The sequence below is a fragment of the Sabethes cyaneus genome, chromosome 2, assembly GCF_943734655.1.
Source record: "Sabethes cyaneus chromosome 2, idSabCyanKW18_F2, whole genome shotgun sequence".
In the NCBI taxonomy this organism is placed as follows: Eukaryota; Metazoa; Arthropoda; class Insecta; order Diptera; family Culicidae; genus Sabethes; species Sabethes cyaneus.
Window position 1 is genome coordinate 244,507,792 of NC_071354.1, and position 24,372 is coordinate 244,532,163.

The following is a 24,372-nucleotide window of genomic DNA, read 5'->3' on the forward strand; positions in this document are numbered from 1 at the left end:
CTCGCTCATAAAATTGTACACGTCATCTCAGTTAAGATCATTTTCCGGTCGCCTATCTAGTGGGAAAGTCGAACGTGTTCGCTCTAGTGTATGGTGCCTCCAAAGCACCAAAGTGCCTTAATTCTTGCCTGGTTGTGTGATTTAAAGTCCAATCCGTCAGCATAAAACCGCTGTACGGATTTCGACTAAGTGACAATAGAAACCCGCAAAACACCCTTCAAAACCTCCCCTGTCATCATCAGCGCGAAGATACAGCTGCGAGAGGATTCGGGCAACCCAACAGGCTTAAGGCCAAGTGGCAGCACCCAGCAGAAAAGGCAAAACTCTACAGAACAAAGGGCATTTGACGTTCACCCACGAAGTATTACCGGTAACAAGGCATTCGATCGCAAAATTAAAGATTCCTTCGTCCGTAAAGGGGACAGAGTCCATCAAAACCACAACCTCGTTCAAGTAAACGCTGGGACAAAAGGCCCTCAAGAGAGGGCTTTTTATGGGACTTCGCCCTAGTCTACAGTACAGTACAGTGGCCAATCGTGCTCCAAGCCTGGCCGATTTAGTACGTGGCGATCAAGCGAGAACGTTGGCGTGACGGAGAATAGTTTGGTGTAGGCTGCGGTCGATACCGAGTCATCGTGTCCACGCGGGCCGAAGGTAATATTGTGTCGGGTCAGTGCCGTAGTGACGGGCATACCGGAGCTTGAGACGAGCGAGGACGTGGGTCGCACTTAAGTACAGTGCAATTGAACTGTGGTGCACTCGAATTGTGCACATTCGAGTCGGCACTCAACGACCTCAACATCCTGCAGCAGTGATATGAATTGGCCGTAGTGTAGAGGAGAGTCAAGAAGAATCCTTGAAGAGGATGAAGATTAAGTGAAACAGAGAAGAAGGTGGAAGAACCATAATAGCAGAGAAGAATATGGAAGAAGAATAGCAGAGAAGAATACGGAAGAAGAATAGCAGAGAAGAAGAAGAAAATCAAAGAGAAGACGGGAAGCAAGTGGAAGATATAGAAGGAGACAATTGATTAGGAAGAAGATCAAGAAAGATAGTAGGCGAAAAATGAATAAAATGTGAAAGAGAAAGGTGACGAGAAGAATCGATGTAACGGTGGTCCAATATAGCAATGAGTGAAAAATTATCGTTATTTATGCTTCGTGAATAAGCCAGTAGAACATTTCCTTCAGCAACCAATTTATCGGCTGCGCGTTCACTTCATCAAATTTGCGTGCGCTAGCCGGCAAGAAATAAGAGTCTCTCTCAGTGCAACAAGTGGCGTCTCACCCGATGATAGCGGTTGTGAAGCAACCTAAAGAAATTATTCTGATTATATTATTATTGTTACTGTAGAAGAAAAGTAAAATAGTAATAATGTACATTTCATTACTAGATCTTGTAACGTGCGGATCAGCACCAAACATCCTTTCTCTATTCCAATGAATATTAAACAGAACAGAATAAAATATTTCCGATCGACTTATTTGCTCATTTAATTTGGCTGGCGGAACAAGGATTGTAAAACAGATCCTTTGGAGTACACAATAAGTTTAAAATAAAATCACTCCAAAGGTACAACTGTAAAGTTACTGATAGTCCGTATAAAAAAAATCGTGGCCGATATCGTCCATAAATATCAAAATATTGATAATATCGGTCATCTCAATATCGCCCTCAAATGTCGATATTTTGATGACGAAAAATCGATAATATCAAATATCGATATAATATCAACAACCCACACTGGCGTGCCTCGGCTGGTGCACACTGCAATAGGTGCTCCTTCCTCTATAACAAATTTACTTACTAACAAAATAATTTCTCAATATGCATCAGGGAACAGGAGTTCTCCTGTTGTTGAATAATAAGCGATATGGAAATTAATTACATTGAAATAGATGCTTCAAGTCAACGAAATTTCAACTTCAATTTCGAGCCCAATTTAAGTCAATTTTCAAGTACAAGTTGGAGTTTACATTCAAGTCAATTTTCATGTCCAATCACAAGTTCAATGTCAAGTCCAATTTCAATGTCCCATTTTCAAACCAATTTCTAGTCTAATTCAAGTCCAATTTAAGCCCAATTTCCAGTCAAACTGAAAATCAAATTTCAAAGTCCAATTTAGGTTTGATTTCATGTTTAATTTAATGTCGCATTCTAAGTCCAATTCCGAGTTTAATTAAATTCTATTTTCACATCCGATCTCAAGTCTAATTTGGTCTGTTCAATGTAATGTCCCATTTTCAGTCCAATTCCGAGTTTTATTTAGTTCCGATTTCATCTCCAATTTCAGGTCCAATTCAAGCGCAATTTAATGTCCGACTTTAAGGCCAAATACAATCTAAAATTTCTCTTTTACCACCGATTTCAAGTCCAATTTTAACGGGGTCAATCCCGGTGTAATGGTTAGCATTCACGCCTCTCACGCCGAGGACCCGGGTTCGGATCCCAACCCCGCAGAAGTCATGAATGACCGAAGCTGTTAAAGTGACTGTAACCAAACAAAAAAAAAAGTCCAATTTCAAGTGCATTTTCAAGTCCCACTGAGGTCCAATTTCATGTCCAATTGCGAGCCTAATGTCAAATCAAATTTCTAGTTCAATTTTAAAGTCCAATTTAAGTGCGATTTCATGTCAAATAAACCGCCCAGTTAGCTTCGAGGTACGATGCTGGTCTAACAAGCCATTCGTGTTCGAATCTCGGCTGGGCGATGCTGCCAAATAGAGCCAGTATGGTTGTTGCACTAGCCCCGTAACTGTCATGTACTCTAACAGGCGGATGCGGGGTCTGCCGATTAAGAAGGGTCAAGCCTTAGAAAGACGTTAGAGCCCAACCCGGCAAAAAATTACCATAACACGAATATGAAAATTATTGTAACAGTAGGATACAAAATACAGTAAAAATAATAAATTTTATCGTCAAAAAAAATAACCAAACCATCCAACTTATTGTTGTCCACCATAGCTTTCATGGTTTTCAGAGATTCTACCATAAAAATGCGGGTTGTTAAGTATCTTAACAATAAAAAATTTAGTTTTTCGTGAACAAAAATTTTCATTTACAGTAAAAGTTATCGTCATTTTATGGTAATTTTTTTAAGTGAGCGAACAAAATATAATTGAAAAAGGCAGAAAATTTATGATGAAGTATGGCCAATAGCATAAAACAAAAAACAAAAATATGAATAAAATTTGAATTTGAGGCACTTTTACAATAAATTTACCATATGTTTCAATGTTCACAATAAAAACTGCTCTAGATGCATTGTTTCTACTGCAAAATTTAATTTAAGTTTTTTACGGGGAGGCATCGCTTCGCTTCTATCTAATAATCTATTTTAAGTCCAATTTCATGCCTAATTTCCATTCCAATTTCCAATTTCATCTGCGATTTGAAGTTCAATACCAAGGCTTATTTGTAGTGCCATTTTAGGTCAATTTGAAGAACAATTTGAAGTTCAACTGTGGTCCAATTTCAAGTCTAATTTAATGTCCCATTTTAAAGCTAAGCCAAGTCGAATTTAATTCCCATTTCAGCTTCTAAAGCCTAATTCTAAGTTCAATTTTATATCCGATGTCCAGTCCTATTTTAAGTCAAATTCAATTCTGATTTCAAGTCAAATTTTTGCGCCCAATTTGAGCTCAACATCTAGTCTAATTTAGTTCCAATTTATGTTTGCCTCAAAGTCCAATTGCGACTTCCAATTCAGGTTCAGTTTAAAGTCCAATTTTTAGTTCAATTTTGATCACCCAGACTGGACATCCCGTCTTCTCCATAAAATTCAATGTAAAAAAGTGCTAATAGTAAATCTCCCAACTTTGGAGTTAACCTAATCGACCGGGATTTTTGCGGTAAACAAATTAATTACGAAAAAAAGATCTACTAGCCTACGATTACTTGCTAACGTTCGGTCTAAGACTTACTTTTGAAAGGTCGATGAGGCCTCACCTTCCTTTTAGGTCTGGGCACGCCAGTGTTCATCATCCTCCATACTCACCAGACCTCCAGCGGATACACGAATTACAAGTTGTTTTACAAATTGAACAATTTTGCAAGTGTAAAACAATTTAACTCCAACAATGCATTGCAATGCAAAGCAAAGCTTAAACGTCTTTTCTAAGACTTGATCCTTCTTTACCGACAGACTTCACAGCCGGCTATTAGAGTGTAGGACCGTTACGGGGCTGGTGCAACAATCCTATTGACTCTATCTAGCAGTACTACTCCACCGAGATCCTGTCCTGTCCTGTCCTGTTTCAATGCAATGCTTAAATCTTTTATGTTTAGTGCATTTACGCTAGTCCAGCAGGTGGTTTCATTACCAACCCAAATAATATACCGCTTTAATGGCAAAAGTGTAATTCTTTTTCCTTTGACAATAGGGCATTTTTCAAAATTCTTATTCACACAGCTGTGAGCCCAAGGGGCTCATGAGTTGGTATGAACTGTTGAAGTATCACAAATCGACGGTGAATGATGTCTTTAAACGGCCTGATAAAGACCTGGCCCGAAGTGCCAGAAATGCAAAGGAAGCTTATTCGAAAGTGGTAGCAGACTGCAAAACAAAAAGGAGGTAGAAGATCTTAGAAAAAGTGTTTCATTTTGCAAGTGACCTCTGCAGCTGCGGACCTGAAAGTAACGCTTTCGGAACTTCTTGAACTATGGACCGGGAAATTTAGGAGTCTCTAAAGAAGGAGAAAGATTGCTGCCTTCTCTGGAGCAGCATGAGATCGATTGGTTCTCTGCCAAGCTATCATTAAAATTCGACCAAACAGTGCACACTGCAGTGGTACAACGACAATGGCGTCACTATAGACGTCGCTCCAAGATATCCAGCTAATCTCCCGAGCCACGGCCGACTAAGGAATACTTGTCGATTCTGAGAGTAAAACTGAAGAAATTGCAAATGACCAGGGTAATCGAAAATGGAATTTAGCTACCGAACAAGTTAGAAAACAGATGGTGCAGATGATGATAGGTGGATGGAAAATTTCGAGCAATGGGCTATAGTAAGAAGCAACCTGAAACAATGATCTTATAATAAGCATAAACCCCAGTAATTTATGACCGACGCATTGAAAAACAATGTTCATTTTCAGATGAAATTAATCAGCGAAAATGACAAAAATACAACAAAATACCCCAGAAATCAGCAAGAAATATAATAATTGAAAATAGGTATATCCTGAAGGACGGTATTCTGTAAAAACTCTTCCCAAGCAGAAGGAGCCTTACTTAGATATGAATATCAACCTAAAATCCCCCCTGCCCAACGGACGCAACAGAGTAGTATGACGTCAACTGGACGTTCAGACGGCAAACAGACGATTTTTATGACTGCGGCCCAAACGGTGACTATCTGATTTTTTTCACGCTTTATATATTTTTTTATCCAGTTCCTAGAAGCCAAAAAAAACGCTGACTTTTAACTGCACTACTATCAGTGGTCTGTCCTCAGATCAAAGGTTGAATTTTGTAAAACAATTTGCGCCAGTTGGAGCAGTGTTTTGTGCATTGACTGAATCCAGTAGCTATTTTTCTTATCTTGACATAATGTCAATCTAAACGAAAGAGGATCGATGGTTTTTGCCGTGTATATTTTTTTCTCTACTCTAGCCAGAGTCTTTGGTTATCAGACGTAATCAAATATTTGGTAAGGTTTATTATGTTTTCAAGCGTAGATACCAGCCTCTATAGCGCTACACGAGGCGAGGTAAATTTCTTGCCTCATCGAAGCTTACATTTATTTTTTGATAAGGCATTCGTATCACCCTCAACATTTTGGGCGTGATTAGATTGGATTTAAGATTTAAAAAAAATAAGTGTACCTCGTTCGTTTATGTTAATGTTACAATTGCTGCAATAAAAATGTTGTAGCTGGGCTGAGAAAAAAAACGCAACCGTTGGGAGCAGTTATGATTTTTAATGTGAAGAATCACTTGTTTATGTTCGACTGAACATTCCGAATTCGATAACATTTTGTCATAAATTGTAAATTGATTTTTAAAATAGGACAGTTGCTCTCAAGGATGTAAAGACGTTAGCTGACACAGAAAAGCTCGAACGTTGGAAGCGATGACTAATTATTTTTAATCTTGGAAATTCAAGCTTATCGACTACGGTTTTGGTTAATTATTCATTTATCGGGATTTACGGACTAGCGGATATCAGTCCGAACCAGTGCTTAACTCTCTAACGGTTAGAAACTCAAGTTTTGAGTGCGAAAATATCAAAAAATCTGTTCTGAACACATTTTTTACATTGTCCATTTAATACAAATTTTGCACATGGCCTTTGGCTAATCTATATTAGGATAAGTGTGAAAGCCTTACTCCGCGGCTGGCCTGAGTTCAATTCAAGGCAGAAAATCTATGAGTCATGCGCTCTTTGGACAACGATGAAGGACAAAAGTCGTCCAAAGAAATCTGTTGTTCTTCCAATTAACCAATTTAAAAGTCAGTCGGAATGAAAATATAATTAGGAAACGAAGATCGCTAGTAGCATAACGTCTTTAACTAACATACGTGAAACATGCAGCAGGTAATCGTTTGCTAAAACAACTCGTCACTTCTTGTCATTTTACAACTGATATCGAAAAAAATCTGCATCCTGTTCAGTGCTATCCGTTATCATTTAAATTGCAATTCATTATATTCAAAACTGAGCACATTTCCTGGTAAGTTTGATTGACAGAACGTATTCTTTTTATAGCTTTACTGGAAATATGAGGTAACGATTCATTCAGTTCGCTCAACAGATTCCCGACGGCCGGCGCAGTGACCGCAGCTAATGGGAAGAAAAGTTATTTGATTAACAGCTAATGAACGCAAACGCAAATAGACTAAAAGCACTGTCACGTGATAGTGACAATCAGATTGAGGATGGTAGCTCTCTTGATTAGCGTTGAAGTGTGATTATTCTACAACATCAAAATGTGCAGAAAAAAACCATTTCTCTCACCAATCACTAATTGATCAATTCCAGCCTAAAGCGCGCGATACTGCTGTTGCTGCTGCTGTATCTATGTGTCTTTCACGTTGACATAATTGAGTCAAAATGATAGATTGCAAACTGTAAATCATGCGCGGTAGTATTATCATTCATACGTCGACAAAGGAAAAGGAAGCCGCAGGGGTAAACGGTAAAATATTCTTCCAATTGAATGTTCAAAACCAAAGAGTAAAACATTCCAAAGAATCCTACAAAAATTAAAGTTAAACATTAAATCAAATTTTGACAGTCTGAATTATCTGTTATTCGTGAAGAAAGAGTGTTACGCTCGTCAAACAAGAACATAAAAAAATATTCAGCTAAGCTTCTGATTGACCGAATGAGAATTACCTGTACGTTTACCTTGAACTACTTCTCGCATTAGCAGTTTTCTGTGTCTTCTCTAGGTTGGCGGCAAACTACTATACTCTTTGTTCTGTAATAGTAGAATGCCAAATCCGGCCAAAACAGCACGGATCAATGGCTTTGCCTTAGGAACGAGAGCAGACATTTCTGTAAACACTCGTTCAAGGAACTTTTATGGTTAACGTTTTCGATTATAATAGAAATGTAGGTTTTCAGATCACCTGATAGTTACAGATAGTCTGCTAAAGCTGATATTGTGCGAATTTTGACAGATTTATATGCTTGGAAATGTCTGCCAGCCTTCATCTTCTGATTGCCGTATAAAACTCCTGGGCAGAAAGTTGTTGGAAGTCTGCCTTAACAGTAGACGTAGATTTTATCGTCCATTATAGCAATTTAGAATCACTATCTTCTTAAAAGTTGGCAATCCTTTTTTTCCGTTATTCCAAAAACAAACAAAAAATATACACAAAATGTGGTCATGGTTTGAGTGCCAATGACTTAGAGATTCTTCAATGGAGTCGACCACAACATTTTCCATGCATTGATTGGTATCAACCATCAACCAATTACATGTGAGCAAGCTGTTCCTTTCCAGATTCGTGGCAAACTTATATACCTTTGACTTCGACTACCTCCATTTTAGATACAGAAGTGGCAGAGTCTTCCCCTGCAGCGGTGCCGGACTTTACCGAAGAAAAATCCGAAGAAATAGTTTTATAATCTGTGCTTGCATTACCAGCAAGAAGGGTTATAATTTCGTATCAAGATTAAGAAAGAATCATCGAACAAATTTCAAATCAAATTTTAGTTTTGATAAAAGTTTACCAGATATGAGTGCTTCATTTGAACATTTGTTGGTATTAATTGTTTGCTAGCTTTTGCTGAAAAAAGTAAATTAATTTGGATGTGTACTGTTTCCTAATGCTACTAGTTTCTTTTTATACGGATAAACCTCGTTTCATTCCGCCTAGTCGTATTGTTCTTGATTGTATTTGAGAAAAATTAATACTTTTTTGAATCAAATCAGTTCATGATACATTTGAGATTCGACCTACATAATTCAACGACGCTTACTTTTAACTGTCGTTCTTGGTCTTTCGTTTTTCATTTTTCATCACTTGGTTTTTTTTATCTCTGGTATTTAATTTTTCGTCTCTTTTCGTTATGTCATGTGCACTCTGTTGCCTCTTGTTGTGACTTTCTTGTCATTTCAACGTCGTGTTTCGTTGCTTTTCTGATTTTATTTCTCTTTTCAGCTATTTGTTGCCATTGTTTATCATCTTTTGGGGAGTTTTTTATTTGTTTGATGGCGTCTTTTCCAGCCTTATTATGTATACCGACGGATTGGTTTGTCAAACGAAAGTGTATTCTCCATTCCATCAGGAAAATCCAAAATCATCCAAAATAAGTGGAATGAAACTTGTATCATTTGTAGTCTTTTTTTCGAATTTTAGTCGTTTTTTTGTCGTCTTTTCTTCGACTTTGTCATCTTTGCATTGTCTTTTATCGTCGTTTCGCCGTTTTCTTTTGTTATTTTTTTCGACACCTTTTTTGCCATTTATCCATCGTCCCGTTTGTTATCAAGCCAACAAAAAAATTCTGTCGTCGTCTTTTTTGGCGAAGTTTGTCACCTTTATGATGCTTTTTAAACGTCTTTTACAGTGCTTTTGTCTTTCTACTATCTAATTATAGGCATCTTATTTTGTCTGTAACCTAAACCAACCCCCTGACAGTACGCCATATTTTCGTGGTATGAATCACATTAAGTGAAGACTCAAACCAATTAGACCAGATTGCAGTTAAGACAAGCATCAGTAACGTGGTTGTATCTCATTGTGCTATATAGTGTTAGAGCTACAGTTAGGCGTTTTGATCCGGTTATTTCCGTTGTAGTAAAGCTAGATTATCAAAATCAAAAAAGTGTCTTTCACCAAAATTAGAGACAATTAGATTGGTAACCTTCTTATTCACTCTAATTTAGGACGCAAGGCGATGCACTCGCGTTACAGCTAGTATAAATATAATACCTAGTATAATATAGGCATTTTCGTCGCCTTTTCTTTATATCAAAGGAGTCCTCAAAAAAGTGATAAGCAGAACATTGCACTACCGAGGTATAACTTCGAGGTTAGCGATGTCCAGTAATCGCTCGATTAATCGAGTAATCGTTTAGAGCGTGAAATAGTCGAATGATATGTAATCTAATACGGTCGGCATGAGTAATTCATTAATCTAATAGTTCAAAGGGGATAAAAACTACAAGGTATACAGCCCTAAGGGTTGTACGAAAGGGTGACGTAGGACTGTGTCATATAATACTCATTATATTGATAACATGTTTTAATCGATGAAGTATAACTTTATGTCTGATCATTAAATCAAAGACTAATGTAAACTGCATTTCTGGCATATGCATATTTGAGTATTTGTGAGTATCATTGTTTGAGTGTTTATTTGTAAAAGAAGAGCGAAATATTCTGATTTAATTCTTCATTGAATCAATGGTGGTTTTGAAAAAAACCGTTTGAAATTGTTTGGTGGCCCTGAAAAGAACTATGTTTGAGCTGAAAGCACTTCTTAAAAATCAGTACTATAATTACTGTTGCCAATATATAGATGGATGTCGCTATTCGGTCCTTTAGACTCTAAGATGATGGTTGCCCGCTAATACAGGAGTGATAGGAAATACCAAATCACTGTAAAGTAGAAATGGATTAGTTTTATCAAAATACTGACCGTCCGTCAGTGCGATAGAGCGATAAATGAGCAGGCGGCGAACCAAGTGTACCATTTTATAGTCACTGGCACTGCCGCTGCTACTTGTAAGCTAGTGTAGGTGGTATAGTTACTATATATATAGTTCGACGGATAGAAAACCGGGCGAATTGGCATCCCTGATTTATGAAATTAAATTTGAAATTATGGTAAAATGTGCAGGTTTTTACGACAAATAATCACTGGCGGGTGTTGAAAATGACTAGTTCTATGAAAATAAAGTGTATTTTTTTAACATTACTCCTGCATTTTGGATTTTGAAAAGCTTTTGGCTCCGCTTTTGACGTTTATTTGGCTCCCGATTTTCTATCCGCCGAACTATATATATAGTAACTATAGTAGGTGGTGGAGGAAACCATATCGGCTGCTGCTGCTTAAATGATTGTCCGACACTGATTGAGCAAGCTATCGAACAATTTCGCATGTCTGCGATGGGGGTAATGCAAAATGTAACGTAAAGTGCATCGTGTGGGATTCACGTTGGCCATTGCCCGCTGATTCCGCTTGTCTTCGGGGTCGGTGTTGCCGTCAATAGCCATCGATGTTGCCAATTGGATTGGAAAAGGGGTATGGCTTACAAAGTGGTCTCAAAGGTTATCATTTGGATCCAAATCCTTTGGTGTATCTAATTGTCGTCCGTGCCTGTGAAGCTAGGCGATCACCAGGGAAATGTATGGGAAAATTCGGCCTTAAAACTTTACACATTTTCACTACTTAGCGTATAAAAAACTATTATTAATATGTTACTATAAAATTGCTGGACATTTTATATATCCAACGACATATTAACTGTTATGTTTCGTTCAGTAGTATAGTAGCTATTAGCGTTTGAAATATTTCATTCAAACGTTACACTTCTATTTTTCGTTTTTACAAAGTGCTACCCAGTCCCAGTATAGTAAACAAAGACGTAGTCCTACGTCAAAAAACTACAATGTATACAGCCCTAAGGGTTGTACGAAAGGGTGACGTAGGTCTGTTTCAGATCATCAGATCAAAGACTAATGTAAATTGCATTTCTGGCATAAGTATGTTTATAAGAATCTGTGACTGCCATTGTTTAAGTGAACGTTTAAAAGAGAAGAGCGAAATATTCAGATTCAATTCTTCATTTAATACAATGGTGGCTTTGAAAATACATGGACGGGGGTTCATAAGTACAACGCCTACAACCTTTGAGACATAGAAATTTCTTTTAAAAATCACTTGTGTGCATCATAACGGTTGAAATGGTAATGAATTATCCTCCTACCACAGGGGTGAGGGGTCTCAAAGCATCATAAAATAAATCAATTCAAAATAAATTCATGCCTCCAAAAAACCCTACTCGCCAAATTTGGTGCCATTTGCTTGATTAGTTCTAGAGTTCTGAGGAAATTTGTATTTCATTTGTATGGGAGCCCCCCTTTTTAGAAGAAGAAGGGGCCTCAGTACACCATAGAAAAACATCTTACCTCCAAAAATATTAGTTGTATTAGTGTATATTAGTTGTATGGGGGCTCCCCCTCCTAAAGAGGGGAGGGGTCTCAATTTACCATAGAAAAAATTCTTGCCTTCTGAAACCCCTACATTCCAAATTTGGTTCCATTTGCTTGATTAGTTCTAGAGTTTTGAGGAAATTTGTTTTTGGAAATTTTATACAAATTTCATTTGTATAAAAGCCCCCCCTCTTACGCCCCCCTTAAAATTGCTCTCTTACCCCACTAAAAATTGCTGGTCATTTTATCTATCCAACGACATATAAATTGTTCAGTTTCTTCCAGTAGTTTAGTAGTTATTAGCATTTGAAATCTTTCATTCAAACGTTACACTTTTTTTCGTTTTCACAAAGTGCTACCCAGTCCCAGTATAGTAAACAAAGACGTAGTCCTACGTCAAAATTACGATTAATACGAATACGATTAATCGAATTAATAAACGAAATATTCGAATATTTATAGTCGAATAGTACTAGCACGAATACTGAACTAATCGATTAGTGCATACAACGCTAACCGATTAATCGGTAATTGAATAATTGAAAATTTCGGACATCACTATTCGAGGTATAGCTTAAATTACGTTACACGCACGAAGTTTAATCCTATATATCTATCGATCAACATGGATTCTTCCCGGGTAGAAAGACAACTACTAATTTGGCTCAGTTTACCTCACACTGCATTAAACATATGTAAGATGGCACTCAAGTAGGTACTATCTATACCGATATTAGGGCAGCATTTGACCGAATCGATCATTCCATTCTGGTAGCGAAGATTGTTCGACTGGGCGTTTCGTTTGGCTTCGTTGAGTGACTTAAATTATACCTGACTAACAGTTCAGTCACTGTGAAGATCGGAAATAATGAATCATACAGCTTCGTCAGCTCATCAAGTGTACCTCAAGGAAGTAATCACGGACCACTGCTGTTCTCTATATTTTTCAACAATATCTGTTTTGTCATCTGATTTAAAATGTTACCCTTAATTATGCTCCAGGCCCAAAATTTGATAACAAATATAATTCAAAATCTGGTTTATAATCGCCCAAAATTTACTTCAAATTCTGGTCCAAAATCTGATAAAAATGTGGTCCAGATCCAAAATATGGTCCTAGTCCAGAAAGTGGTTCAAAATCTGGTCCCACATCTGATCTAAATCTGTTCAAAAATGTGGTCAAAAATATTACCCAAAACTTGTTCCAAATATGATAAAAATGTGGTCCAAAATGTGGAATCTGATGGAGGTCAAACATCCGATTCAGATCCAAAATCTGATTTAAAAATGACCCAAATCTATGCGAAAAAATGTAATCTGGTTCAGAATCTAGTTTAAATCTATCCTAAAATTTGTCACAAAATCTGGAACGAAATTTGATAGAAAAATGTGATTCGCAATATAGTCCAGGTCTAAACTGCAATTCAGGTCCAGAATCTGATTCAAACCCTGATCCAAAATCCGTGTTTTAAAATTGGATAAAAAATGTGACTCAAAACCTGGTTCATATTCTGGTCCAGCTTCCGAATCTAGACCCGAATTTTATTCAAAATCCGGTCCAAAATCTGATGAAAATGTGGTTCAAAATCTGGTAGGTGGTTTAAAAACTGACCAAAAAACTGTGACCCAAAATCTGCACCTGATCCAGAACTGACCCCAACAAATAGGTCCAAAATCTGGTTTATAACCTGGTCCCAGGTTCCAGAATTTGGTCCAAAATTTTACTCAAAAAGTGGTCTAATGAAAATAATTGTGAGCCAGAATGTAGCCCAAATCTAGTTTTGGTTCAGAATATGGTCCGATATTTAGTCCTAAAATGTGATCCAAAATCCGGTCCAGAATCTAGTCTAAATTGATTCCAAAATCTGCTAAAAACTGTGGTTCAGAGTTCAGTGCAGATTCAACATCTGGTTGGTGGTGTAAAATCTTATCAAAAATAATGAAATGATTTCACTGATTTAAGAAACGAGGAAGCACTGAATCGAGTCTTCGCCAAGGGCGCCAAAATGTCACGGTACGGCTGTGAGCGTACCCGTGTCTTTTTTAAAACAGAATAAAATGAAATTTTGTAACAGAATAAAATAAATATAGGCATAGATTTGTATGGAAGCCCCCCGCCCCTCTTAGTGGGGGGAGGGGTGTTTTGCCATCGAGAGAACCTTCCGTAGCCTCAAAAACCCCTACATGCAAATTTTCACGCCGATCGGTTCAGTAGTTTTCGATTCTAAAAGGAACATAGGGACAGACAGACAGACAGAAATCAATTTTAAAAGGTTTTACCTTCAGGACATCAACCTGGTCTAGATTCTATTAAAACGGACCATTAGTTACGCCAATTTCCGGTGAAAGCCGCGCGCTGGAGCTACTATTCATCCTTCCCGATTCCGTATGATTAGCAGGCATTGGAAGGGATGATTAGCTGTTCCGGCGCATGTTCCTTAGTCCACGGAAATTGGTCGTAAAATATAGCTCGTTAAAAATTAAAGATGTACATTCACAATGGTTAGTAGACTTTGAATGTGAGTGTGAAAATTGCTAGTTTTCGCACAAAAATTCAATTTTGAGTAGATTCTAATAGAAAACATCGATGCAAGCGACCGAACGTAAGGGATAGTCCACGTTTACATTTTACTTTCAGGACGTTGGTCTCGATTCTGTGTAAGCGTATAGCGTGATTACCACCCACCTTTATAAAACATTTTACCTTCAGGACATCAACCTGGTGTAGGTTCCATTAAAACGGACCACAAGTTACGTCAATTTTCGTCGAAAGCCGCATGTTGGAGCTATTAGTTATCCTCGACGTTGCCGTATGATCAGCAGGTAGTGTCCTGGATAATTAGTAGTTCCGGTGTAAGATGCTTTCTGCACGGAAATTGGTCGTAAAATATAGCTCGGTAAAAGTTAAAAGTATAAACCACAATAGTTGGTGGACTTTGAGTGTGATTCCTGTCTTACTGCGATAGTTTACATTATTAATTTCGATTTATGTATTGATTTGCATTAAAGGTTGCATTCTGTCACCTACGTTTTCGAAATGATCCGCTTTTGCCCAAACACATTTTACTTTCAAGACATCACATTGATCTAGGCTCTGGTAAAACGGACTGTAAGGCACGGCAATTTCCGGCGAAAATCGTACGCTAGAGCAACTTGCGATCCGTGGGAATGCCAGTTCACCTGGTCTTCCCACTAATCACAAGTTACTCTGGCGTATGATTTTCTGTCCACGGAAATTGACGTAAACTACAACTCGTCAAAAATTAAAGCTACATCCACAATAGTTAGTGAGGTTTGAGTGTGAAGGTTGCATTCCGTCACCTACGTTTTTGCACAAAACTCAATTTGGATACATTATAACAACAACCAGTTAAACTTCCTGTTTAGAATCAACCCCACGTACTTTACCTCGTCCACAACAACAGCATCCGAATTATAAAAGCACAGAGTGCGAGCACCATTGTTGTTTTTTAACTTTGACAATAAAACGATAGATATTTTGCTCAGATTTACCGAAAGACCAAATTCTCGCCACCACAACACAACACGTAGTGTCTGCTGTATTAGGTCCAACTATCAGGGTGAGATAGTCGTCATCCGCAAAATCATAACACGGATAGCCTCTTAAACCATTGGTTTCCTCAGTGGCTCATCCACCGTAAGGTTCCATAATAGAAGCGAGAGAACACGGCCTTGTGGATATCCACAAACACTTTGCTTCCAAATGATTGCTTGCCGTAACAACAAAAAATCAATCGTTTACCAAGCATTTGTTCTATCAACTTAATTGTTGTTGAAGGTATACTAATGCTACCATCCGCCACCTATGGTTAGTTACAAGACAGCAGTCTGAAAAAAATTCTAACAGCATATGTACACCAATGATAATCGATCGAAAAGAGAAAAATTATCACGCACTTTTATAATATATTTTACCTTCAGGACATCAACCTGGTCTAGGTTCTGTTAAAACACACCATTAGCTACGTCAATTTCCAGTGAAAGTCGCACGCTGGAGCCACTAGTCATCCCGGTCGGTGCCGTATGTTTATCAGGTAGCATCCGGGATAACGAGTTCCTCCGGCTATGATTATCTTCCTACGGAAATTGGCGTAAAGTATAATTCGTTCAAAAAGATGTACATTAATAATGGTTAGTAGACTTCGAATATGAGTGTGAAGCTTGCTCTCTATCAGCTACGTTTTCGCACAAAGTTTCAATTATGAGTAGATTCGAATAAAACATCGATGCCAGCGATAGAACGTAATGGATGGTCCTCGATTTTTGCGCACACATTTTACTATCAGAACATCAATATTGGTCTCGGTTCGGTATTGGCGTATTTTGTTGTCTTTTTGATACTTTTTGATCGACTTTCTATCGTATTTTTCGTTCTTTTCTTGTGGCTGTTTTGGCATATTTTCATCGTAAATTTATTTTCGTGTTATTTCTGTCGTATTTTTGTCATCTTTCGTCGTCTTTACCCTGCCATTTTTACCGGTCTGCTCATTAAGAATATTGTTATGCTTTCCGAGATATTATTCACTACATGTAGCGTACCCGTGATGTAAAAGAGTGGATTTTTTAACATTTACTTTAAAGTTTATGAAAAACCGTAGATTGACAGGTTCGTACAAAATTCCTGAATTCGTTGAACTATGGATAAATCACGTTTCCCTATCCAATGGGTCAGAAACTATTTATTTCGATTGAACCTAGATCAAGCTGATGTCGTGAAAGTAAACAGGAAAAAATGCAACCACTTTATTTCTTCGAATGATTTCATACTGCATACCTACTGGTTGAAGTTTTTAGGGCGTCTTAGTGGAAATTGAAGAAACGAAAAACTTTTTCCGATTAAATTCCATGTTATTCACGTCAGATACGTATTTCGCCTCGAAAAAGTTTTTCATTTCGCTTGTTTCACGATACCTACTGGTGTTTAATCACAACTAAAGTCTTGTTGGAAAACGTAACGAATGTAACATTTTGTACTAATTCTTACAGCGAAGGATTACACTTTAAGGATAAGAATGTTTCTTATCCCAGAATGGATACTTTACCCTTTTTACAAAAATACCAATAAATTTAAATCACAAAAGTTCAGCATATAAACTATCAAGTATTAATGTTGTTAAGCTAAAATACTCAAAATGCTACACTCCATCACCTAAGCTTACTTACGAAGCTTCAGTTTGGAAAGAAAATTCTAAAAGCAGATCGATGCAATCGATCTAAAAGAGACCACATGAGCCGCACTTTTACAAACATATTTTACCTTCAGGACATCAACCTGGTCTAGGTTCTATTAAAACGGACCATTAGTTGCGTCAATTTCCAGTGAAAGCCGCACGCTGGAGCCATTAGTCATCCCAGTCGATGCCGTATGTTTTGCAGGTATTATCCGGGATAATTAGTTCCTCCGGCTAAGCTTATCTCCTACGGAAATTGGCGTAAAATATAGCTCGTTAAAAATAAAATATGTACAATTACAATACTTTGACTTTCAAGTGTGATAACTCTTCTGCACCGATGGTTTACACTATTTCGTTTGATGCATTGGCCTACGTTTTCAAAATGCACCGCATTTTTACAAACACAGTTTACCTTCAGGACATCAACCTGGTCTAGATTCCATCAAAATAGACAATTAGTCACGTCAATTTCCGGTGAGCTGCAGTTGGAGCAATTAGTGGTCCCCATCAATGGCTGGGGATGGCTAACTTCTCTGGTGCATGGTCATCTGGCCACGGAAATTGGCGTAAAATATACCTCGTTAAAAATTAAGATGTACAATTACAATACTTTGACTTTCAAGTGTGACAACTCTTCTGCACCGATGGTTTACACTATTTCGAATGATGCATTGACCTACGTTTTCAAAATGAATCGCATTTTTACAAACACAGTTTACCTTCAGGACATCAACCTGATCTAGATTCCATTAAAACGGACCATAAGTCACGTCAATTTCCGGTGAAAGTCGCACGTTGGAGTTACTAGTCGTCCTGGTTGATACCGTTTGATTAGCTGGTGTTAGCTTGGAATAATTAGTTTTTCCGGCAAAGCTTATCTCCTACGGAAATTGGCGTAAAATATACCTCGCTAAAAATTAAGATGTACAATTACAATACTTTGACTTTCAAGTGTGACAACTCTTCTGCACCGATGGTTTACACTATTTCGATTGATACATTGACCTACGTTTTCAAAATGAGCCGCATTTTTACAAACACGTTTTACCTTCAGGACATCAACCTGGTCTAGATTCCATTAAAACGGACCATAAGTCACGTCAATTTCCGGCGAAAGTCGCACGTTGGAGCTACTAGTCATCCTCGTTTATACCGTTTTTTTAGCTGGTATATCTTGGAATAATTAGTTTTTCCGGCTAAGCTTATCTCCTACGGAAATTGGCGTAAAATATAGCTCGTTAAAAATTAAGATGTACAATTACAATACTTTGACTTTCAAGTGTGATAACTCTTCTGCACCGATGGTTTACACTATTTCGATTGATGCATTGGCCTATGTTTTCAAAATGAACCGTATTTTTACAAACACAGTTTACCTTCAGGACATCAACCTGGTCTAGATTCCATTAAAATGGACAATTAGTCACGTCAATTTCCATCGACCGCTGTACGTTGGAGTTACTGGTTATCCTGGTCGATGCCGTTTGATTAGCTGGTGTTGCATGGGACAACAAGCTTCTCCGGCTATGATTATCTCCTACGGAAATTGGCGTAAAATATAACTCGTTAAAAATTAAAGATGTACAATTACAATACTTTGACTTTCAAGTGTGATAACTCTTCTGCACCGATGGTTTACACTATTTCGATTGATGCATTGGCCTACGTTTTCAAAATGAATCGCATTTTTACAAACACAGTTTACCTTCAGGACATCAACCTGGTCTAGATTCCATTAAAACGGACCATAAGTCACGTCAATTTCCGGCGAAAGTCGCACGTTGGAGCTACTAGTCATCCTCGTTTATACCGTTTTTTTTAGCTGGTATATCTTGGAATAATTAGTTTTTCCGGCTAAGCTTATCTCCTACGGAAATTGGCGTAAAATATAGCTCGTTAAAAATTAAAGATGTACAATTACAATACTTCGTCTTTCAAGGGTGATAACTCTTCTGCACCGATGGTTTACACTATTTCGATTGATGCATTGACCTACGTTTTCAAAATGAATCGCATTTTTACAAACACAGTTTACCTTCAGGACATCAACCTGGTCTAGATTGCATCAAAATGGACAATTAGTCACGTCAATTTCCGGTGAGCTGCAGTTGGAGCAATTAGTGGTCCCCATCAATGGCTGGGGATGGCTAACTTCTCTGGTGCATGGTCATCTGGCCACGGAAATTGGCGTAAAATATACCTCGTTAAAAATTAAAGATGTACAATTACAATACTTCGTCTTTCAAGGGTGATAACTCTTCTGCACCGATGGTTTACACTATTTCGATTGATGCATTGACCTGCGTTTTCAAAATGAGCCGCATTTTTACAAACACAGTTTACCTTCAGGACATCAACTTGGTCTAGATTCCATTAAAATGGACAATTAGTCACGTCAATTTCCGTCGAAAGTCGCACGTTGGAGCTACTAGTCATCCTCGTCTATGCCGTGTGATTAGCTGGTGCAGATTGGAATAATTAGTTTTTCCGGCAAAGCTTATCTCCTACGGAAATTGGCGTAAAATATACCTCGTTAAAAATTAAGATGTACAATTATAAAACTTTGACTTTCAAGTGTGATAACTCTTCTGTACCGATGGTTTACACTATTTCGATTGATGCATTGATCTGCGTTTTCAAAATGAGCCGCATTTTTACAAACACGTTTTACCTTCAGGACATCAACCTGGCCTAGATTCCATCAAAATGGACAATTAGTCACGTCAATTTCCGGGGAGCTGCAGTTGGAGCAATTAGTGGTCCCCATCAATGGCTGGGGATGGCTAACTTCTCTGGTGAATGGTCATCTGGCCACGGAAATTGGCGTAAAATATACCTCGTTAAAAATTGAGATGTACAATTACAATACTTTGACTTTCAAGTGTGACAACTCTTCTGCACCGATTGTTTACACTATTTCGAATGATGGATTGACCTACGTTTTCAAAATGACCCGCATTTTTACAAGCACAGTTTACCTTCACGACATCAGCGGTGTCTAGATTCCATTAAAATGGACAATTAGTCACGTCAATTTCCGGTGAGCTGCAGTTGGAGCAATTAGTGGTCCCCATCAATTTTGTTTGTTTTATTCGTCAAGCATTTGTAGACTACATACAATAATGTTATTACAATGTTTACTTATATACTATACATTATTCCTATGGCTAAGTCGTAGTTTAATTTGGATTCTGGACATAGTGATGTCAATTCTTTCGCAATTTTGATTATAAAGGCGCATCATGTTATTGACTGGTCCATTTTTCGCATAATTGGTTTTATATGATTTTTCCATAAATATTTTTCTAGTTCTAAGGTTACGACTCGGCGCATAAAAGTTTAATTGAGCAAGCAAATCTGCGGACTGGATGCGTTGAGAAGTAATGTCATTGATAAAGTAAAGCATTGCTTGTTCGCGACGTTCTTTAAATGTTTGTATATGGATAAGCATGCAGCGCGCTTCATAAGATGGTAATGGAAATACTGTCCAGTTAAGTTTTCGAAGCGCGTATAGTAGAAATTGTTTCTGAACAGATTCAATGCGTCCTTCGTGTAACGCAGTCTGTGGGTGCCATACAATATTGCAATATTCCAGAATAGGTCTTACATATGTAATGTATAAAAGTTTTATTGTGTATGGGTCTTTGAAATTATGACTGAAGCGTTTGATAAAGCCCAGCATTCTATTTGCTTTGTTAATAATGGTATTGTAATGTTCTGTAAATGTTAGTTTTGAGTCTAAGATTACTCCTAGATCCCTTACAATTTTACATTTTGGTACAATATTGTTTCCTAAGTATATGTCAATAGAGGGAGTTTGAATTTTCCTGCTAAATGCTATTGAGTTACATTTTTTTACATTGAGGTTTAGTAAAGATTTGTTGCACCAAGTGTTGAATACATTGACTTCATTCTGAAATACTGCGACGTCATGGGCATTTTTTATTTCCATATATATTTTCATGTCGTCTGCATATACAAGTACTTTTGAGTGGTTAAGTATGTAGGAAATGTCATTTACGTGCAAAATGAAAAGAAGTGGCCCTAAGTGGGAACCTTGGGGAACCCCAGAGGTGACTTGAATAGGGTCCGAGAGGGCATTTTGAAAGCGAACAATTTGTTTACGTTCCGTTAAATATGATTGAAGCCATTTCAAGAGCTTCGGTTCTATTCCAATTTTGCCTAATTTGAAGATTAATAATGGTATGTCTATTCTGTCAAATGCCTTACTAAAGTCCGTGTAAATAGCTTCTACGTGGTTGCCACTGTCCATTGCATTAAGAGTAAAAGTTACAAATTCCAGAAGATTTGAGGCAGTAGAGCGGCCTTTAAAAAAGCCGTGTTGCTGACTTGTAATTTTGTGTTTTACTTGTTGAAAATTTTTTTCATTTATAATTGATTCAAATAGTTTAGGAATGCAAGAGATAATGGCAATTCCACGGTAGTTTCGGATGTCTGATTTTGTTCCTGATTTGAAGATAGGGACTAAATACGAAAATTTCCATATTTCCGGGAATTTTCCATTTTTCAGAGACATGTTAAATAGGCGTTGTAATGGTGTAGCAAGTTCTTCGGCCAGGTTTTTGAGAAATATGGGTGCTATTCCGTCAGGCCCCGGCCCTTTTGACGCATTCAAGCCTTTGAGTGCTTCAAATACGTCAATTTCTGATAGTTGAGAGACAGATATGTCGTTAGAAAATTCGGGGATAAATGAAAAATATTCCTGCTCGCGGTCTTCTTCGGTGAATGTTGTATATACTTCTTGAAAGAAATTTGCGAAAAGGTTGCAGATTTCATGAGCATTATTTCCAATAAGCCCGTCAAGTTTCATTTGGGATGGGAAATTACTGCTTTTCTATTTAGTATTTACATAGTTAAAGAAATTTTTTGGGCATGATTTGACTTCATTTTCGACTTTACTATTATATTCTTCATACGCGATTTTAGTGGCCGAGTTGAGTTCTTCGCAAATATTGAGATAATTATTCAAGTTAATGGTATTGTTTTCATTTTTGAATTTTTTGTGTGCTTTTTGTTTTCTATTTTTAAGACTTTTTAGATGTGGGTTGAACCACACAGGCCATTTACTATGTTGACTTCGTCTTCTTCTTTTCATTGGTACAGTTTCGTGCAAAAGGCACTTCAAGAAAAGGATGAATTTTTCTGCTTCATAGTCGACATTTCCTTCAGTACAAAACACATGTTGCCATTCTGTTGTACATAGTCTACGCTTAATTTCTATAAAATTTGCTTTGTTATATTCCGGCACTTCTTCATATTCCAAGTCAGTAGGGTAAGAGCTATTGTGTGTGAAAATTGAGTATTCCATTGCTGTGTGAAATGCTTCATTCTTCCATAAGGGAGATAGTGAAGCATTTACAGCAAAGTCGTCTGTGCAGTTTGTAAAAAGTAAGTCCAAATAAACATTTTGACTATTTTTGACTGAATTTATTTGATGCAGGTCAAATTGTGAAATTTTGTCAAAAATGTAATGCAATGTTTCATTTTCGCCTACTACTGGAAGCAAAATGGATTCATTGTCAATGTCTACAATGAAGTCCACATTGCGCTGATTGAAGTCGCCGTAAATACGTAGTTTTACTTCGGGTTCCATATTTGAAATAATGTCTTCTACTGCTTCGAAAAATAGTTCATAAGACTGTTTATTAGCATGTTCGGGAGGAAAGTACACGGCTGAAAAAATGTGTACTTCGCCGTATATGGTTGCTTTGGCCCATATATTTTCAAATTCGATGTAATCAATGGCTGGGAATGGCTAACTTCTCTGGTGAGTGGTCATCTGGCCACGGAAATTGGCGTAAAATATACCTCGTTAAAAATTAAGATGTACAATTACAATACTTTGACTTTCAAGTGTGACAACGACAACTCTTCTGCACCGATGGTTTACACTATTTCGATTGATGCATTGACTTACGTTTTCAAAATGACCCGCATTTTTACAAACACAGTTTACCTTCAGGACATCAACTTGGTCTAGATTCCATTAAAATGGACAATTAGTCACGTCAATTTCCGTCGAAAGTCGCACGTTGGAGCTACTAGTCATCCTCGTCTATGCCGTGTGATTAGCTGGTACAGATAGGAATAATTAGTGTTTCCGGCAAAGCTTATCTCCTACGGAAATTGGCGTAAAATATAGCTCGTTAAAAATTAAGATGTACAATTCCAATACTTTGACTTTCGAGTGTGATTCTTTTTCTGATTCGATGGTTTACACTATTTCGATTGATGCATTAACCTACGTTTTCAAAATGAACCGCATTTTTACAAACACAGTTTACCTTCAGGACATCAACCTGGTCTAGATTCCAATGAAACGGACCATAAGTCACGTCAATTTCCGGTGAAAGTCGCACGTTGGAGCTACTAGTCATCCTCGTTGATACTGTTTGATTAGCTGGTGTTAGCTTGGAATAATTAGTTTTTCCGGCTAAGCTTATCTCCTACGGAAATTGGCGTAAAATATAGCTAGTTAAAAATTAAAGATGTACAATTACAATACTTGGACTTTCAAGTGTGAAAGGCGAAAGAGCGAAAGCTAGGGTAATGGAGGATAATTGAAGCTGGGGGATCCATCGATCGAACCGAACTGTAATCGGTCTAGGTTTTTAAAATACACGAATAAAAGAAAGACAACATTCCGATCGTGCCAATTTCTATATCTAAAGTCATTAGTTCTTTCGATAACGAGTTCCATTTTCTTCTTCTCCTTGCAGTACAAAAGCCACCCTCACAGACTATACCGGAATTTCATATCAACCATCATGTTGTGGATCCTCTTAGAGGTTTGACGGAACCTAATATAGGTAAGTAGCGTTTCATATCGAACGTGCAACATTTCCTATAGCTTTGCATATTGAAAGTATAACTCTTTCTTCCAAAAATTTCATCTTGCTTCCAGGGATGGTCCGATCACCTGGACTCAATTTTGATTCATTTGACAGTACCGTCTCAGACGAGCAAAATTTGACAAAGTTATATATGGAACATTTGTAGAACTAGTTGTTTTCCACAATTTTGCTGTATAAAGTTTTGCTGTATCTTTTGTATTCACGGTGTTACAATGCTAGTACCTTATTAGTAACTAAGTGAACGTTCATTTAGTTATTAGTAAGGTACTAGCATTGTAGCTCCGTATTTACAATAGATACAGAAAAACTTTATTCAGTAAAATTGTAGATAATAACTAGATCTACAAATGTCCCACACATAACTTTATCAAATTTTGCTCGACTGAGACGGTACTGTCAAATGAATCAAAATTTAATTGAGTCAAAGTCATCGGACCATCCTTGCTTGTTTCCGAATCAGGGCATTGTTCCATTGAGTTGATCGCCGCAATTCAAATTGTTTGCTTCTTGTGATCGGCGGTTTTCGGCAAAAATAAATTCATATTCAAGTGCCAGTCTGTCCGTACGTTTCGAGCTACTTACTGACTTTCACTCATCATCTGCGGACATTAAAATGATATATTTACTCCACATATTGCTAATTAAATTTAAATTCAGACTTATCAATCACTTATTAGGCTTATACAAATT

The 24,372-nt window shown here is 37.5% G+C and overlaps 1 protein-coding gene across 1 annotated transcript in view; it reads left to right on the forward strand.

Annotated features, from left to right (window-relative positions):
* Nucleotides 1-24,372, forward strand: part of LOC128736848 (homeotic protein labial-like) — a 56,503-nt gene that overhangs the window by 25,911 nt on the left and 6,220 nt on the right. The window contains exon 2 of the mRNA XM_053831345.1: nucleotides 23,548-23,637. Coding sequence (XP_053687320.1) covers nucleotides 23,548-23,637 — 90 coding nt within the window. The remainder of the gene's footprint in view (nucleotides 1-23,547; nucleotides 23,638-24,372) is intronic.